At 42.0% G+C, this 20262-nt stretch overlaps 1 protein-coding gene across 4 annotated transcripts in view; it reads left to right on the forward strand.

Moving 5' to 3' along the window:
* Nucleotides 1-20262, forward strand: part of RPRD1B (regulation of nuclear pre-mRNA domain containing 1B) — a 91359-nt gene that overhangs the window by 31558 nt on the left and 39539 nt on the right. For all 4 annotated transcript variants that reach the window (XM_074406511.1, XM_074406512.1, XM_003936373.4 and 1 more), the window contains one exon: nt 1770-1945. In XM_074406511.1, the coding sequence (XP_074262612.1) occupies nt 1770-1945 (176 nt within the window). The remainder of the gene's footprint in view (nt 1-1769; nt 1946-20262) is intronic.

Raw genomic sequence — 20262 nt, forward strand, 5'->3', positions numbered from 1 at the left:
TCTTTGGCATCACACCCAACCTGGAATCCTTCAGCAGTTCCTCTCCCGATGTTCACAGTAAGCAGGCATCTAAAAGCCAGACGGTTGTTTGCCAGAGATACTGTGTTGGAGATTCTCAAATCCTAGTTCCTCAGGAGGATGTGAGCTCTCACCTCTGACATCCTGTTTCCATAGGGAGTGTCATGAACGGTCCCCTGTAACTGCTGCACTCTCTGGTGCTCTTTGTTTCAAAGCACCAACCTGCTCTTTTGATCCATTCAGGACTTCTAAAACAGGTATACATATTTAAAATTCTAATCTCATCACCACTCACATGTAATTAATTACATCAGTTCTCTGTTTATCACTTCTTCCCAAAATACCCTTTCTTATACTTCTCAGTTTCTCCCACCCTCAAAGGATGAGTTCCAACCCAGTAATTGGATATGAAATTAGTCTAGTAGGTAATGACCAACAGTTTTTAAAAAATTGAACAGAGGATAGAGCACACATAGTAAGAATGGGTATTGTTTTATGAAGCTTGTTTCTTTTATTTTTCTCTGTGTTTACGTAAGTGTATTTCTGCTATGGGTCATGTTCAGAAACATTTGAAAATCTCTTTCTTACCAGACTTTACATTTTGTTGAATGCAGGAAGAAGTTCATCCCTGTTCATCCCCAGGTCCAAGGCTTACGTAGTTGAAGAAATAGAGTACTATAGATCATTTTAGAGATCTGGCTTTGAGTCCCAATGTCTCAGCTCACTGCATATCAAAACCTGTCATGTATTTTATTTTATTTTTTTGGATCTTAGTTCCCACATCCAAGGAGTAGTGCATGGTATTTTTCATTCCAGTGGGATGTAAAAAGACTGCTTAATGAAATACAGTCGTCTCTCCATGTCCATGGGAGATTGGTTCCAAGACCTTCTGAGGATACCAAAATCCAAGGTTGCTCAAGGCCCCTAAATGAAATGGCATGGGATTTGTCTATAACAGGCGGCCCCAAACTACGGCTGCATGTGGCCCCCTGAGGCCATTTATCTGGCCCCCCACTGTACTTCAGGAAGGGGCACCTCTTTCATTGGTGGTCAGTGAGAGGAGCACAGTATGTGGCAGCCCTCCAACGGTCTGAGGGACAGTGAACTGGTCCCCTGTGTAAAAAGTTTGAGGACGCCTGGTCTATAACCTGTGAATGTCTTCCCTTACACTTAAAGAATCTCTAGATCACTTACAGCTAATGCAGTGTAAATGCTATGTAAATAGTTGTTATTCTGTATTTTTTAAATTGGGGTTTTTTTTTTTAATGTTATTTGTTTGTGGGGTTGTTTGGTCTATTTCCCATTCATGGTTGGTTGAATCCACAGATGTAGAACCCGTGGATACAGGGGGCCAACTGTAATATAAATGAAAGCACTTGAAATTCTCAGAGGCAAGGAACAGTTCTTTTCCTGGATGACCTTCAGTATCTCTTTCTGCTTGTTTTATCTGGAGAGCTTTTGCAGGAACAGGCATTTATAAAGCCTTTGCCAGATTCCGCCCCCACCCCCACCCCCTGCCTTAAACTTACTCGTTTCTTCGTTTCAGGTAATTGAGGAGTGTCCTATCATGTTGACAGAGTGAATGCCTTTGGATTTCTTGATCAGTCAACCCATTGTTTGTCCACAGGTTCTGGTTTATTCTCAGACTCTATATTAGGAGAGAAACCATTAACATCCCCCAGAATTGTTTGTAATTGTACCTATGTGATTTGTATATCTTTTCTTATTTTTTTGGTCTCATTTGTACTTAGACAAAGAGGCAGCTGAACGTCTTTCAAAAACAGTAGATGAAGCATGTCTGTTACTAGCAGAATATAACGGGCGCCTGGCGGCAGAACTGGAGGACCGTCGCCAGCTGGCTCGGATGTTGGTGGAGTATACCCAGAATCAGAAAGATGTTTTGTCAGAGAAGGAGAAAAAGCTAGAGGTGAGTGCATTGAAAGGCAGACCCAGACTGCCCAAGTTTCCCTTCCTGTGGCCCACAATAGGAGGTTTTTATTATGCTTTAATTAACTACATTTTTATCATTGAAAAATTCATGATATGAATTCTGAATATCCATCAGATACCATAATTACTTGAACCCAGTTAAAAATTGAAGTCGTTTTTATATGTCCAGGACAGAACAAATTAGACTCTAGGAAACAAACAGTGAATTCTTAATCATAGCCTTAGGAGCATAATACTGCTTTGGTTGCCAGGCTCAATGGCTCACACCTATAATCCCAGCACTTTGAGAGGTCGAGGTAGGCGGATCACGAGGTCAAGAGATCGAGGCCATCCTGACCAACATGGTGAAACCCCATCTCTACTAAAAATACAAAAACTAGCCGGGCGTGATGGTACACACTTGCAGTCCCAGCTACTCGGGAGACTGAGGTGGAAGAATCACTTGAACCGGGAGGTAAAGGTTGCAGTGAGCCGAGATTGCACCACTGCGCTCTAGCCTGGTGTCAGAGCAAGACTCCATCTCCAAAAAAAAAAAAAAAAAAAAAAAAAAATCGCTTTAGTTTGAACTAATGTTTAAAAAATTATAAATTGAGGTACAAAAAGAATAGCGGATCAGTGAAAACCAAAGAATATATTTGGTAGTATTTTGGAAGTGCTAAAAAACTTTTCTTCTATGTCATTTGGAGGTTTATTTCTGACTTGTATCCATGCTGAGGCCAAGAAATTGTCTGCCTCCAAGATCTATCTGTGGTCAGTTCTTAAATTTCACAGTAGTATTTATGTAGCCCCCAGTTCTCAAACCGTTGAGAATGAACTCATCATTTCTACCCTGGGTTGAGGACAGTCTGAGTGACTTGTGGAGGGAGTTCAGAAACATTTCCTCACCATGTTTGGCTTTATAATTAAGTACATGGTGGCTCACCCTTGTGCTTGGTCCTGTGGGGATAACAGAGCCAGCAATGTGGATGTCTGGGAACGTCTGCTGCCCCAGACCGCTGCATTTCCTTTTCAGGAAGGTCTGCTCTTCTTTTTTTAAGAGATATGGAAAAGAGTTGTAGCCAGTGGTTTTGTGAAGGAGGACACTTCTGAGTTAGAGAGCCAGTCATGTTATGTTTCAAGAAATACTTCTTAAATCCCACTCAGAGTAGACAAGAGGCAGAGCCATGTTGCCTCCATGCTCAGGAAATGTGCTCTGGCACAGAAGGAGGTAAGTTTGAGCTAGCTTCAAGGCTGAGGTCATCATATTGGCTTTTCAACACAGTCGTCTGATTTGGGAGGGGAGATGAGTAGTAGGCACTTTTTGCCATAGCCTTACCTGCAGTGATTGTGGGAACTGTGATGGGTAGTGGTAGCAGGAACTTCATATTCGTAGCCTGCTTGAATGTGGAAGATGGGAAAAGGCTGTAAAACTACTATGGCTTAGATTTAGACATCGGCACTGACCAGAGATCCTAAAGGGAGTTTCACGGCAGTACCAGACGGTCATTTATCTGAAATGCTCATCTTTCATTGAGGAAGCATTTTCAGCACTGTGCCCTGGGACTAATAAGAGAGTGTAATTAATGATTCTGGTTGTAAGTCACCATGCCATCTGTTGAACTGCCCCTTGGCGACACATTAAGGGCTTTCTCTGATCTGTCAGACATTGATTATCATGAGCAGCTGTTGTTGGGTGGAACGTGGCAAGCAACCATAGAGGACGGCGTCTTTGAGATTGGGTTAGCAGAACTGGTTAACTCTTTGTTCTATTTTCCCTCCCCACAGTTGCACTCTCCTCTGTGTATTGTTGGGAAATCATTCTGGTTTCTATAGAACCAGTGGTTTCCTGGACGCCACAAGAGGGCATTAAGGTGGAGAAACAGATTAGAGATTCGGATCCATTCAGTAACTTTCCAGTCTGCATTGCTCTGCCCAGTTCATTCAGTGGAATGGCGTTGGCATTCCATTGCTGAAGAAGTGGAACAGAAGGCCTCCCCCACTGGAACCAGAGTACAGAGCCTGAACTGAAGGTTCTTAGCTCAAATCAAGCCTCCCAGGCACGTGAGCGGAACCATTTATTATAAAAATAGAGCCAAACTTGCTGCATTTAAGAAAGCAAATGACTAGATACAATATAAGATTTTGTTGTATTTTGTTTTGAGATGGAGTCTTGCTCTGTTGGAGTGCAGTGGTGTGATCTCAGATCACTGTAACCTCTACCTTCCAGGCAAAAGCAATCCCCCTATCTCAGCCTCCCAAGTAGCTGGGATTACACACATGTACCACCATGCCCAGCTAATTTTTTTATTTTTAGTAGAGACAGGATTTCACCATACTGGCCATGCTGGTCTTGAACTCCTGGCCTCAAGTGATCTGCCTGCCTTGCAATATAAGATTTGAGAGATGGTTTTAGTTCTTTTCTTTATCCATGCTTGCTAAAAATATAGGCAGTCTGCTCTCATGAACCTAAGATTTTTCTCTCACATTCTGTAATAGACTGGTCCTGTTCCATCACATCCCTATGGTGGTGGGACAAATTGATAAATATGTGCCACTTGAAAGATGCATGAATACTATGAATTCCTTCAAATTGTACAAAAGTCTCTGCATGATGGGGCAGTATATAAAGTATACCTACTTTTTTAACATTCATTTTTTGTAACACAGCCAGTCCATTTTAAAACTGCCAAATCAGAATGGTAATGAAATCTTTTTTTTTTTTAGCCTTTCGTTGCCTTCAGTGTATACATACATGGAATTCTCAGAACTCTTTGGAGATGTAGTTATTTGCTTGGGAGTCCATTTTCTTCCCAAAGCTCTAACATACTTAGGCTTCTTTGTCCTTTCCTTCTTAACTTGATATCTTGCTTTATGTGATAGGTATCTTTTTCTCTTTCACTTGGGAATTTTATGTCAGTGGATTTTATGGAAGGAATCTTATGTCAGGATAGGGCATATGATGATTCAGAGCCGAGGTTGTGGGAGAGCGAGTTACGACTCAAAGGAGGAGACTGTGTTTCTTCCCTCAAGGAAATCACATTCTGGCATAAACAGCACAGGTGAACATAAAGCCAAACCAACTGACTGTACGTAATGTAGATTAAGGAGGCATTTGGCAGTTCTGATTGTGGTACAAGGTAGTCCAAAGTTCCTCTCAGGCAATAAAACCTTTTTGTAAAAGGAACCAGCAGTTGAAGAACAGAAGCGTGTTTATAAATGGGGAACAGTTAGACTAGGGCAAGCAGGTATCTGAAAAACGACAACGCAGATGTGGGAAGGAAGTGCTGGAGACTGCCAGTGGGGGATTAAGGTCTGTGCTGTTTAAGAAGCTACCTATTCATTCAGGGAGTCAGCAAAGCCTGTGCCAACCAGATGTACAAAGATGAACAAGATGCTCTTCTCCCTCAAAGGGCTTACACTTGAGTCGGGGAAAACAGCAGCAAGCAAGGGGTTAATAGAGAATTCAAGAAAGGTTGTCAGTAAGGAAAATATTCTCACCTGTGTCTCCATTGAAATGACCAAGAAAAAAATGAAGATGCTAGTAATAATTTGATCAGATGCTTATTAAAAATGTGAGAATTATCAAATCATCGGCAGTTTCTGAAACCATAATGTCTTCAGCAGGTCTCCCAGAGTGCTAGAGTGTAGGCTCTTTGAGTGCTCTCAGAGTGGAACGTATTTGTTCCTCAATAAATGTTCTATGACTGAAGTCCATCACTTGATGTAACCTTTTTCTATAGAGAAAAGATTTTGTTTTTTTAGGTTGCATTAAAAATGGCTTAACAAATCTGATTTAATGATTTGTTGTAAAGAATATGTTAGGCCGGGTGCAGTGGCTCATGCCTATAATCCCAGCACTTTGGGAGGCCGAGGCGGGTGGATCACGAGGTCAAGAGATCGAGACCATCCTGGTCAACATGGTGAAACCCCGTCTCTACTTAAAAAACTATCAAAAAATGAGCTGGACATGGTGGCGCATGCCTGTAGTTCCAGCTACTCAAGAGGCTGAGGCAGGAGAATTGCTTGAATCCAGGAGAAGGAGGTTGCGGTGAGCCAAGATCGCGCCTTTGCACTCCAGCCTGGGTAACGAGCGAAACTCCGTCTCAAAAAAAAAAAAAAAAAGAATACGTTAGTACGGAAAGGTAACCACTTTTAGAAATTTCTGTAGGTTTTCTCCTTTGTGCTACTTTTCTTTTTATCTTTAAGTAGAATTATGCTTTGTTTTGAGAGAATTGTTTTTTTGTTTTGTTTGCTTCTGACTTTTTGCTTCAGGGTGTCATGATTGACTTTGACCTATGATGTTGGCTCTTAAACACCAGGCAAGGGTGGAAGGAACGCTGCTGAAAATCTGTAATGTTTTTGTCATGAACATGAAAAAAACCTAGAAATGGAAAAGAAGGCATGTGGAAGGAGGCACAAATGGCAGCCCAAAGGGGAGATTCGGGAATGTAGAGGGCATAGGAGAAAGCCCATTTGAAAAAGCAAAGGCCAAAAATGCCAGAAAAGCCTTCCAACTTCACTTCCAGAGCAAAGAGAAAGTATGTTTGTGGTTGACAGAGGTGACACATTACTCCCAGGTGTCTACTCAGAGCTCATAAGACAGTCTGAGTGGGTTGGACAGAGTTCCTGTCTTGTCAGTTTGAATAAAGCATGGTATGGGCACTTTCCATTAGCACAATCAGTGCATGTGGAAAAGTGTCTGTGTGTGTGAGAAAGAAACCTATTTGTACAAGTATTAAAGAAAGAAAAAAGGTCAGGAACCTGTAGTTTTACCTTCTTAACTGTTATTATTATTTATTTTTCTTTTTGAGACAGACCCTTGTTCTGTTGCCCAGGCTGGAGTACAGTGGCATGATCTCAGCTCACTGCAACCTCTACCTCCTGGGTTCAAGCAATTCTCCCATCTCAGCCTCCTGAGTAGCTGGGATTACAGGCACCTGCTACCATGGCTAGCTAATTTTTGTATTTTTAGTAGAGACAGGGTTTCACTATTCATCATGTTGGCCAAGCTAGTCTTGTAGTCTCGATCGCCTGACCTCAGGTGATCCGCCTGCCTCGGCCTTCCAAAGTGCAGAGCCACCACGCCCAGCCTTGAGTTAATTTTTGTATGTGGTGTGATACTGGGGGGGACCAACTTCGTTCTTTTGCATGTAGATACCCACTTGTCCCAGCACCATTTGTTGAAGAGGCTACTCTTTCCTCCAACTGAATGCCCAGCAGCCTTGTGAAAAATCAATTGGCCATAGATACATGGGTTTATTTCTGGATTCTCAATTCTATTCCATTGATCTATATGTCTATTCTATGCTGATACCACAGTGTCTCCATCACTAGTTCTGTGGTAAGTTTTAAAATCAGGAAGTATGAGTCCTCAGAGTTCTTGTTTTTCAGTATTGTTTTGGCTATTAGGACCACTTGCAATTCCCTATGAATTTAACAATTGCCTTTTCCATTTCTGCAAAAAAGGTCATTGAAATTTTATTAGGGAATGCATTGAGTCTATAGGTCACTTTGGGGAGTATTGCCAATAACAATCCTAAGTGTTTCAACTCATGAACAGGGGATGCCTTCCCAGTTATTTAAGTCTTTAATTTCTGCTGCAGAATTTGAAAAAGCATCCTAGAGTGTCGTTTACTGATCCGTTTGACGTTATAAAGGCCCCGTCTAGGTTATCAGGACCACAGATGAAGGGCAGTGGTATCACCTTTCAATTGTCAGTGTTGATACCTACCTTTAGAAAATTCAAGTATTTCTGTTCTCAGTAAAGTTACCAGGGCACAGTCACAACAGCAGCTTTACAAAGTAAAGTGACACATGGAGGCCTCGATATCTAGGTAAAGTGATTAGCAGGATTATTGACCGGACAGAACCTTAGCGATCATATAATCAGACTTCTGAATTGATGAAGACACTCAGAGGGAGAGTTAGCTGCAGACCAGGATAGAGTCCAAGGCAGACATCTGGTAACTTCATCAGATTTGTACTTTTGTTTTGGTTTCAGAATTTGGATTCTGCGACATCAACAGCAGGAAGACATCTTACACAGAATAGTAGCCAAAGTTTAATCATTTAAACAATTCCCAAGAATCTTGTTGTAGAGAAATGACGTTTTATGTAGGGTCATCAAATGGTTGCATGAAAGCATTCTAAGTGTGAAAACCTACTCTGCCATCGAGGTTCTCAGTCCCCTCCTCGCTGTACCCATTCTCCTGCTCTTGGTCTGATAGGAGGGGAGAAATTGGCTCATGAACTTAAAGCTACTGCTGTTTCTCCTGAGCTCGGCACCTCCCCCTTGGCTGTAGTGACTACTCAGGAGAGCCTCTGACTTCAGACAACACAGCTGGGAAGGGGGAAATGGTTCAGAATTCAACATTGCCTTATGACTCTTCAAATTTATGTTTGTATTGTGCTTCTAACAACCTGAGAAATTCTTTGGCTGCAGCTGAGGGGGTGCTAAACCAAAATGATGGCAGATTGTTGTTTTTGGCAGCTCCTCCCTGCAGGGTGCAGATGGTTAGAAGCTTTTGTTTCAATAATTGGCCAGGCAGTAGGGGGAGATAGAGAGCTCCTTTTTTTGTCAACTTTGGAGTAAATTCTGTCTTCCTCGTGGTAATCAAAGCCAGTATCTCACTGTCCTATTATGGTGAGTACAGATGGGAGCAGGTGATCTAACTGTCATTTTAGGTAAGAGCTCTGGGTTTATATGAGCAGTTCAGGGTCACAGAGGAAGCCAGTGAGGACCAGTACCTGAATCTTCTGGCTCTTAACTGTAGTGATCATCTACTGTGTGCCCCTGGGAGCTGAGAGGCCCTGCCTAGAGCTGGTCCCCTCCCCTCAAGTCCTCTGAACTCACTGCCCTTCCTTAGCATACGGCTTCTCCTCCCTAGGCTGGAAGCTCTTGTCAGTACCCAGGTTGTTAGAACAGTTGTTGAAACAGGTCAGTCTGCTGCCAGGTGATTATGGGACCTTGTGCTCAGTCCTTTCCCACGAAGCAGCTACTCATTGCTTGCTCTCCCTCGCCTTTTCATCCCTACTTTGATTTGGGAGCTTTTTTTCCTGCTGGTTTCCCTCCAATATGTGAGGACTTTTCTGGAGTTGATGCATGAGTTCCTGTGAGTGATTTGGAGTTTAGAGGCTGCATATTGGGTCCTTGGATTTCTTTTGTTCATTTTAGTCACTACTGACCTTATTGCTCAGGCCTAATTTACAGCTGGAGCTTTTATCTGTTGGGAGTGTGTCTGTTTCTTTATTACAATGTGATACCTACGATACCTCTTTTTCACCCCAGAAAAATAATGCCACGTTATAATGTAATGTGCTTCACATACTTAGTGACCTAAAAACATGATTTGCCAACATTTGAGACTTTACACTGAAAAAGTGACGTGGTTTCAAAGCCCTCCCAGCAGAAATTCATGCTTTTAGCCGTAGTACCATTTTCATATTTGTAGCCCAACCTCTGTAGGCAGTGTGACCCCTGCTTTATAGAGCAGTGCCACTGAGTTTCAGCTGGTGTACGTAGCACTCATTTTTCATAGTTGTGAACTGCATATACCTAGGAAGTTGAAACAGTACCTGGGCCTCTTGTCACTCCTTACCTGCCAGAACATTCACTCTGATTCAACCAGTACTCAAGGTTTTTTTTTTTTTTTTTTTTTTTTTTATGATTATAAAAGTTAGAGGAAACTTAGCAAATAAGTATAAAGAATAAAATTGGTCTCATTTCCCAGAGATAACTATTTTTATTTTTTGCCTGTTTCCTTTTCCTCTTAGTTTAAAGTTAAACTGAATGGTAATGTGTAGATAGTTTTCCATCATGTTTTTTTTTTTTTCCTTAACATGATTATTTCCCCATATAAATAAAAACTTTATAAACATCGTAGATGATTGCTTGAATACCTGTGGTTGGTTAGTCAATGATTATTCATATTGAGCGCTTATATGTTTCTCTCTGTCTCTGTCTCTTAGCTTTAGGCTTTCAGTATTTGCATTATTTTCTTCCTGTAGATTTCTAGAAGTGGTTCTATGTGTATGTGCAGATGTCTGCTTCTCTTTTAAGTACACTGAAGGTCATATACATTTCACGGTCTCTGCCACCAGAATGCATTCCTGCTGTAGGAGTTCTTTTCCAAAGCATCTTAACCAGTCTAGGACATCATTGAACTTATTTTATGTAAACCTCTCCACAAGTTAAGGATTAATCTTTTGTTTTATGAAGGAGTAAACATAGAATAGTTTAATTAGACTAATGGAGCTCTCTTCTGGCTTTTAAATGATCCTGTTTACATTTGAGACAGCTGTGTGAGAATAACACATACTTCTTATTATAACATTGACTTGAGTGAGCATAATTTTGGGAGCAAGGTTCAGATTGCAGAAATTTGAGCTGCCTGTTAGACCGAGTGGGTGCATGTTATTTTGAGCAAGGTTCTATTTTGGTCTTTATGAGTGCTCCTACTACTATTAAGGTGGGCCTTCTACTCCCACTTCAAATTGGGATTTTGAAGAAAGTTAAAATTGGATTGTGGCATACTTTGCAATCCTGGAAATTCTGTCTCTAAAATGTTAGACTTGAAATAAAATCAGAAAGAGTCATTTTCTGAAATCAGGGCAAAGTATTCTGATTATAATCAGGAGTTAAGTGAAACCTTTGCGGAAGAAAGCCATGAGCCCCAGTGATGCGGCATGCTTTATGTGACGAGGGCGGTACCGGCCAGTGGTCATGATGACTGTGCAAGCCCCCTTCTTTGTTTTCCTTCTTATTCAGGTCTTTTAGCTTTAAACATCTGTAGGAAGAAGTATGGTCAGCTCTCTTTGCTTAATTTAGCCAGTAGCTACTTTGAGAATTTTAAGCACAGTAACTTTGCAAACTTCAACTCAACAAAAATTTACCGGCCTTTCTGCAGATTCTTGGGGTTTGGACAGTAATTATGAATGACCTCATCCCACTTTTACTCGTGACGTCCTTTTCCCAGTCCTTTCCTTTTGCTCACAGTGTGTCTGTTCTGTGGGGCATAGACTCAGTAGGAATTGTTCCCTTTGAGGTACCATTTACCCCAATGATGGGGCAGTGGTGAAGATCTGCTTTGCGTATTCCAAGTTCTTTCTGGCTTTTTCCACTGAAGTCAGTGGTCCTCCCAGCCTTTTATCTTTGATGTGACTGTTCGTTGTTAAAGTAACAATTTACCTTCCTGGGGCAAGAGATTCCAACACCTTGACTGATCTGAGGTTGTTAGTCTTCCTTTGTCACATGGACCTTTAGGGCCAATTTATTTTCCTGTCCACATGAGAATCCTCCAATAAACTAGCTGAAGGTGTCCTAAGCATGTAGCATGCTTTGTCTCTCCAGTATTTAAAAGAAATAATCACATTCACATGAGCGTGCCCTGTGCACCACCGTCCCTTTATAACTACCACCATATTCCACTTCCCTTGCTGCCTCTGCTTCTCAGCCTTTGCGGCTTGGCATGCATGTCTACCATGTCTACATTCCACCGAAGTGGCTGTCTTCGGAAGTCCCCACCCCCACTCCCGGTGGTCCAATCTCAAACCCAAAGGTGTTTCTTAGTCTCTGTCTCTTGACTCCTTTTCTCCTTTTGGCCCTCTCTGCAGCATTTAATATTACTGTATTACAGTGTATCTTTTCTGGGTTTGTGTACCACCCTCTGCTGCTGTGTCTGCTTTTTCATCCTTCAGTAAGCTTTTTTCCATGCCTGTATTGTAAATGTTCCCCATTCCTTTAGCCTTTTCGCATTCTGGACCTTTCTTTTTTTTTTTTTTTTTTTTTTTTTTGAGACAGGGTCTCGCTCTGTTGCCAAGGCTGGAATGCAGTGGCACGATCTTGACTCACTGTAACCTCCACCTCCTGGGTTCAAGCAGTTCTCCCGCTTTAGCCTCCTGAGTAGCTGGGACTACCGTTGCATGCCACCATGCCCAGCTAATTTTTGTATTTTTAGTAGAAACAGGGTTTCACCATGTTGACCAGGCTAGTCTTGAACTCCTGACTTCAGGAGATCACCCACCTCGGCCTCCCAAAGTGCTGGGATTACAGACATGAGCCACTGTGCCCAGCCTAGACCTTTTCCTTGAGTGCTTAACAGTTAGGCTGGCTTCAGTTACCACCTGGGTGTCGATGGCCTACCCCTAGATCTCTAGGTCAGACCCCTTCCTTGTACTTCAGGCTGATATATCTCATTTCCACAGACACCTCAAAAGTATGGCCGCAACAGACCGTCTTCTTCCTTCTCACCTCTCCTTTCCTTCTCTTTCCTTGGCTTGGAGAGTGACGGTGCCATCCCTCCAAATCAGACGCTAGGCCTCATGCAGTATTTATCCTGATTTTTTCCAGCTCCCAAATCTGTGGCTTTGGCCCCCTTGTCTTAGTCTCTCCTTCAGTTCCTCTGCCATGCCTCCGTCAGGTCAACCTCACCCCACCATCTTCCACAGCTCAGTAGGTGCCATGCCAGTGTGGTTTTTGCCCCCTCTCAGTTTTTCGTGGCTCTGTCTCCCATCTCTGTCTTTGTCTCCACTTCCATCGCCTTAGTCCACTCTCATCATTCCTCCCCTGGATCCTTGCGGTAGCTTCATTACTGATCCATCTGCATCTGCTCTTACGCCCTGTAATCGATTCTTCACATGGTGTGTTCAAAATGCAGCTCTGAGCACGTCATTCCCCTGTTTAAACATTTAAATGGCTTCTCATTATTCCTGGTTCTTAGAATATGGGCCCAGAGGCCAGTTGTGGTGGCTCACACCTGTGATCTCAGCACTTTGGGAGGCTGAGGCAGGCAGATCACTTGAGTCCAGGAGTTCGAGACCATCCTGAGCAACATAGCAAAACTCTGTCTCTATCAAAAATTTAAAAATGAGCTGGGCATGGTGGCTCATGCCTGTAGGCCCAGCTACTTGGGAGGCTGAGGTGGGAGGATCACTTGAGCCCAGGAGGCCAAGGCTGCAATGAGCCATGATCATGATTGTGCCACTGCACTTTAGCCTGGGTGAGAGTGCAGGCTGTCTCAAAAAAAAAGAAAAAAAAAAAAAAAGACTATGGGCCTAGCTGCTGGCCTGGTCCCTTCCTACGCCCCATGACTTGACCCCTGCTGCCCTCAGCCACATCTCTTGTTGTGTCCCATGGCATTTGTCTGTACTTGGCCTTCTTCGATCTCAGGTTTTAGATATGCTGTCCCCACTCTCTACCCAGGACACTCTCCCCTGCTTTACGTTCCATCAGTTATCCTTAGCTGGTTAATTCCTGTTCACCATTTATGTCTCATGTCAAACAGTATTTCCTCAGACCCCACCCCAATCCCCCGACCCCCATACACTCTTAGCTCCCTAGCTTTTTCCTTCAGAGCACCACATAGTTTGTCCATCTGTTTGTGGATTATTACCAGACCATAAAGTGCGGTCTGCATTGTCACTCAGGCGTGTCCAACCCCCTCCTGATTCTTGGCCCACTGTCCTCATCTTGGGGTGCCAAGTACCGATGCCACTTGGTCAGACGTGGTCAGTGTCTGCCTTTGATGGGGACTCCTTCCAGTTTGACGGTGTAGCTTAATGGACTTCTCACTAGGCCTATAGCTTGATGGACTGATTGGACTATGGTACCACCAAATTAAAAAAATTCCGTGATCTTTTTTTTCCAGTATTACAGGTAGACATTGAAGGAAAAAGAGGTGCCCTTGATCAAAGATCCTTTCCTTTTCTCACGGCAGCTTCTAGTAAATGTGCGAAATTTTAAGGATATAATCAAATAGTTTGTGGGAAAAGGATTTTGTTTTCCATTAATAATTCTTTTTCTTCAATTCTGCATGTCTTTTCTTGACATATTATAAATCAGGAAGATTAAGTATCACTCATAAAATAATAGAACTTGGGAGGGGTAAGTGTTCTTTCCCCGTCAGATCTGCTGATTCACTTGGAACAGTTTAGCAAGTGCCTGGTCTCGCCCACACTTCCCCCAGTGCATAGCCATTGTTTTCATTCCCATCACATGTAAGGTTATCACATGTTGTAGGCACGTGGACGTGTAGGATTTGACTTGGATTTCTTTTTTTTTTCTTTCCAACTTTTATTTATTCGGGGGGTACATGGGCAGGTTTGTTACATTGGTAAATTGTATGTCACAGGTGTTTGATGTACAGATAATTTTGTCATCCAGGTCATTGGCGTTGTACCTGATAGGTAGTTTTTCAGTCCTCACCACCCTCCACCTCAAGTAGTCCTGGGTGTCTATTTTTCCCTTCTTTGTGTCCATGTGTACTCAGTGTTTAGCTCCCAACTTGTAAGTGAGAACATGCGGTATTTGATTTGCTTCAGCCATGTTGCTGCAGAAAACATGATCTCATTCTTTTTTTTATGGCTATATAGTATTCCGTGGTATATATCTACCACATTTTCTTTATCCTGTCTACCATGGATGGGCATCTAGGTTGATTCAGTGTCTTTGCTATTGTGAATTGTGCTGCAAAGGACATATGCATGCATGTGTCTTTATGGTAGAATCATTTATATTCCTTTGGTTATATAACCACTATTTGGATTGCTGAGTTAAAATGGTCATTCTGTTTTAAGTTCTTTGAGATCAATCTCCAGACTGCTTTCCACAGTAGCTGAACTAATTTACGTTCTCACCAGCCCTTTATAAGTGTACCCTTTTCCCTACAGCCTCCCCAGCATCTGTTATTTCTTGACTTTTTTTTTTTTTTTTTTTTTTTGAGACTAAGTCTCACTGTGTTGCCCAGGCTGGAGTGCAGTGGTATGATTTCAGCCCACTACAACCTCTGCCTCCCAGGTTCAAGCGACTCTGCTACCTCAGCCTCCTGAGTAGCTGGAACTACAGGTGCATGCCACCACACCCAACTTACTTTTGTATTTTTAGTGGAGATGGGGTTTCACCATTTTGGCCAGGCTGGTCTTGAACTCCTAGCAGATGATCCGTCCGCCTTGGCCTCCCAAAGTTCTGGGATTACAGACATGAGCCACCATACCCAGACGATTTATTGGCTTTTTAGTAGCCATTCTGATTGGTATGAGATGGTATTTCATGGTGGTTTTGATTTGCATTTCTGTAATGATTAGTGATATTGAACTTTTTAAATGTGCTTGTTGGCTGCATATATGTCTTTTTTTGAAAAGTGTCAGTTCAAGTCCTTTGCTCATTTTTAATGGGGTTCTTATTTGCTTGTTGACTTAAGTTCCTCATAGATTCTGAATACTAGGCCTTTGATGGTGGCATAGTTTGCAAATATTTTCTCCCATTCTGTAAGTTGTCTTTTTGCTTAGTTGATAGTTTCTTTTGCTATGTAAAAGCTCTTTAGTTTAATTAGATTCTACTTGTCAATTTGTTTTTGTTGCAATTACTTTGGGACTCTTTGCCAGAGTCAATGTCCAGCATGATATGTCGTAGGTTTTCACCTAGGGTTTTTGTAGTTTTAGGTTTTACATTAAGTCTTTAATCCACTTTGAGTTGGTTTTTATATATGATAAAAGGAAGGGGTCCAGTTTTAATCTTCTGCATATGGATAGCCAGCTATCCCAGCACCATTGATTGAATAGGGAATCCTTTCCCCATTGCTTATCATCAGTTTTGTCAAAGATCAGATGCTTGTAGGTGTGCAGCTTTATTTCTGAGTTCTCTACCCTGTTCATTGGTCTTTGTATCTGTTTTTGTACCATTTACATGCCTTATAGTATAGATCGAAGTTGAGTAATGTGATGGCTTGGGCTTTGTTCTTTTTACTTAGGATTACTTTGGCTATTTGGACTTTTTTTTTTTTTTTTTTTTTGGCTCCAAATCAATTTTAGAATAGTTTTTTCTTTGTTTTTGTTAGTAGATGTTGTACGTGCAAGAATACGTTTTTTTTTTTTTTTTTTTTTCCTAATTCTGTGAAGAACGTCATTGGTAATTTGATAGGAATGGTAGCATTGAATCTGTAAATTGCTTTGGGTAGTATGGCCATTTTAACAATATTGATTTTTCCTATCCATGAGCATAGAATGTTTTTCCATTTGTTTATGTTGTCTCTGACTTCTTTGAGCAGTGTTTATGATTCTTGTTATAGAGATCTTTCAGCTCCCTGATTAGCTATATATTTTTTTTTTTCCAGTTGTGAATGAAATTGTGTTCTTGATTGGGCTGTCAGCGTGGACGTTGTTGGTATACAGAAATGCTACTAGTTTTTGATTTTGTATCCTGAAGTTTTGCTGAAGTTATTTATCAGAACCAGGAGTCTTAGGGAAGATACAGGGTTTTCTAGCTATGGAATCATATCATCTGTGAAGAGAGATAGTTTGACTTCCTCTTTTCCTATTTGGATGCCTTTTATTTCTTTCTCTTGCTTAATTGCTCTGGCTAGGACTTCCAGGACTATGTTGAACGGGAGTGGCAGGAGTGGGCATCCTTGTCTTATTCTGGTTCTCTAGGGAAATGCTTCCAGCGTTTGCCTTTTGAGTACGGTGTTGGCTCTGGGTTTGTCTAGATTGCTCTTAGTTTGAGAGATGTGCCTGCGATGCCTAGTTTGTTGAGGGCACTTAGCATGATGAAGGGATGTTAAATTGTATCAGAATCCTTTTCTGCATCTGTTGAAACTTGAAATGATGATAACGGTTTTTGTTTTCAGTTCTGCTTATGTGATGGATCACATTTGTTGCCTTGCATATGTTGAACCAACCTTGATTCCAGGAATAAAGCCTACTTGATCATGGTAGATTAACTTTTTGATGTGCTGCTGGATTTGGTTTGCTAGTATTTCACTGATTTTTGCGTCTATGTTCATCAGGGAGATTGGCCTGAAGTTTTCTTTCTTCGTTGTGTCTTTGCCAGGTTTTGGTAGTTAGGGAGGAGTCCCCTCCTTCTTGATTTTTTTGGGAATACTTTCAGTAGTAGGATTGGTGGTACCAGGATTTCTTTATATGTCTGGTGGATTTTGACTGTGAATCCATTTGATCCAGTGCTTTTTTTTGGTACGCTTTTTAATTACTGATTTAGTAGGTTTGTCCAGGGTTTCAGTTTCTTCCTGGTTCAATCTTGGGAGGTTCGGTGTTTCTAGGAATTTATCCATTTCTTCTAGGTTTTCTAGTTTGTGGGCATAAAGGTTGAACTTGTGTTTTCTGACTTCTGCCACAGCCATCTCCCTCCAGTAGAAAAGACGTGTTGTATTCCCAGTCATTCGAAGGAACTAGGAAGCATTACCTCCTTGTTTGTTAATGGAAAGGAATTGAAATTTTTTTTATTGCTTATTGAGAGAGCTATATTCCAATGTAGTACAGTAACCTACAGACTGTCTTAACAGGGCAGACCTGCCAGCACTTAAAATTAAAATAAACATTGCTTAAAAGAATTTGATGTGATACAACCAAGTACACAAGCACACACACACAAAATAAATTTTTTGTGTGTTTGTCTTTTTCCTTTCTACACTTGGTTTCTCAGTTGCCCTCCAGGAATGCTTGACTCTACCAGTATTGGCTTAAAATGAGAAACCTTTGTCTACACAAAAATCAATAACCTGGCTTTCCATTAAAATAGTTCTTAAAGAAGCTAGTTTGTGGGGTCTTCGTTACTTGTATAAAGCATACATTTTTGATTGTTTACTTTTTTAAAAAACTGAATAGTTTTTCTTATTTTGGTTTTACTGGTTTTATGTAATAAGGGACCCCATTCCATAAATATAAGAATTTTTGAAGGATCCAGGTTCATTTTTGAATATGTATCTTTTTAAAGCATTTTATGAACATCTGTTAAATTGAAAATATTTAGCTTTATAATTATATTAAGCCTTGAAAAATGCCCAGTCCTAATATGTATTTTCCTTTTTTAGTTTTGTTTTTATCAGTTTAGTAAATGTAGACACTAACTTTTCCTTCTTCCCTTGCTTCTGCTATGAAATTGGGGGTTTTTTGTGGCAGTAGAAGCTCCCTTATCATACCACCTTTTGTGTAGAGGTGCCTCTGGGGAGAAAGCAGTACCCGGCGAATGCTTTGTGGTACGATTTCAGGCTTAAGAAGCTTGTTTCCATTTGCCTTTTCCTGTGGATGGTTGCACTGCTCCAAGAACATTCTTCCCATTAGAGCCATTTTGCCATTTTTTCGTTTTGGGAAATATTTTATGTGTACCTTAATTATGGGGTTTGATGGTGGAGCTGAGAGGCCCCGAGTATTGAGATTGGAACCACAATTTCTTCTCTTCCTTGTATCTTCCCAGTGTCTTAGCAGCTCCTGCCATGCTATGACACCCCAGAATATGTCATTTCAAAATGTCAACAGCTGCCACTAGGTCATAGGGGAGCGTGGAGCTGGGGGAGAGGTGCAGGTCAGCGATTGGGTTTTTGTTCCCGCGTTGGATCTTTAAAGAAAATGTAAAAACAGCACTCTTATTTTCAATCTTAATATTCATTTATTGTATTTTCCAAAAACGTAAATGAATCTGTGAATGAAATTGTGGTTTAAGAATTTGTGATTGGCCGGGCACGGTGGCTCATGCCTATAATCCCAGCACTTTGAGAGGCCAAGGCAGGCAGATCACGAGGTCAAAAGATCAAGACTGTCGTGGCCAACGTGGTGAAACCCCATCTCTATTAAAAATACAAAAATTAGCTGGGCTTAGTAGTGTGTGCACAGCTACTCAGGAGGCTGAGGCAGGAGAATCACTTGATTGAACCCGGAAAGCGGAGGTTGCAGTGAGTCAAGATAGTGCCACTACACTCCAGCTTGGCGACAGAGCAAGACTCCATCTCAAAACAAACAAACAAACAAAAACGATGATTTTCAAGTATAGGTTGTATGGCCTTAGTAGCAAGGGGTAAGCCTCCTGGCAGGACGAGGCGGCTTGGCAGGTGTGTTAAATATTGGTGGGGTGTGGGTCAGTTTCCCCTTTTGACTTGGCTCTCTCAACCTTCAACCTTCATACTATGAAGCAGTCCTTTGACTTAAATTCCTTTTGGCAGGTCACCTTTAAAACAGGGGTCTTCATAAACGGCTTTATGCACAATAACCCTTTATGACTCCTAATTGGGGGTAGCCCAGCAGTGGGTGCTTTCGATATACCCTATGTCCTGTAGCACAACAGGGCAAGATAATGGGGATTTCCAGGAGTCCTCTACTGGAAATCTGCCTATGGCGTTATTCCTAGCATATTTTTTTCATATGTAAGTGTTTCTTAGCAAGAAGAACAATGTTTACATTTTGATTATTGTTTCTTACATGTGTTGCTGGATGAAACGCTTATCATTTTGTTTTTGAAAATGAAATTCTTATAGAAAGGTCACTGCAGTGCCAGTCCCTGCCATTCTAGCCCTCTTATCCCAGAGCTTATCTGCAGTGTGTCAGGTCTGGCTTACTCTTCTAACCAAAAAAGGCAAAGAATGTGTAAGCCCTGCTCCCTTCAGTGAATTGTCTGGATGCTCTGTGATGGGTGGAGTTCATGGTGTCAGCTGGATCCACAGGAAGCAGGAGAATGTTATAGATACATTTTCTCCTGCAATTTTAGACAGTCTGTGAGGCAAGATTGCAGAGCTTTGCCAAGAGCATAAATCCTAGGCTTTATCTCAGTACTACACATTGGGCCTTACACTCTACATTGTAAACACTTCTTGGCAGTCAGATAAACCCAGGCAGTTTCTTGAAAGTGCTTGCCACCTCTTCCACACCCCCTCCTTGAGGATCCTGAGACAGGTTTGCCGCAGCAAGTCAGATATGACTGTTCCCTATTCAAGGCTCCCCATGGCTCTTCTGGGCTGGGCAGGGTTGCCGCAATAAGTACTTGCAGCGCCCCACCTCTCAGTATAAATTATGCATGCACTGGAGAGAAATATCAACCAGACTGCTTGGGCTTGCCTTGTCTTCCCTTGTGCAAGATTGGTCGTGGAGGAAAGGCACCCTGTGAACATGAGGGCCTGCCTGGTGCACTGTGTGGCTGAGAAGGGTGAGCTGGTGGGGAGAGGAGGCTGATGGGCAAGAATGCTGCAGCAGGGTCACCCTGCAGCTATAAATGGCACAGGACTGGAGCTCTTGAATTCCATTTCTAGGCAGGGGAGCGTGGGTGTTGGATGAAACGCTTAGTCCTGTGTTACATACAAGAATGAAGTGTCTGAAACAAGGAGCATGTGACCACCTGGGCACATCATTTTTCTACCTGAGTGGTACTTGGTGTACTAAAGAGATTGTGGGATGCAGCACACTTAGACAAGGTGGAAGAATCTGAGTGGGTCTCATCATGTTGGAGTTGGTTTTTGTGGGATTTCTTCTGAGAGCAGGAGTGGCTGAGGAGCCCTGTGGCAGCAGAGCTCGTGAACTGCTCTTGTCTGAGAAGGCAGG

Source organism: Saimiri boliviensis, chromosome 9 (assembly GCF_048565385.1).
Source record: "Saimiri boliviensis isolate mSaiBol1 chromosome 9, mSaiBol1.pri, whole genome shotgun sequence".
Lineage (NCBI taxonomy): Eukaryota > Metazoa > Chordata > Mammalia > Primates > Cebidae > Saimiri > Saimiri boliviensis.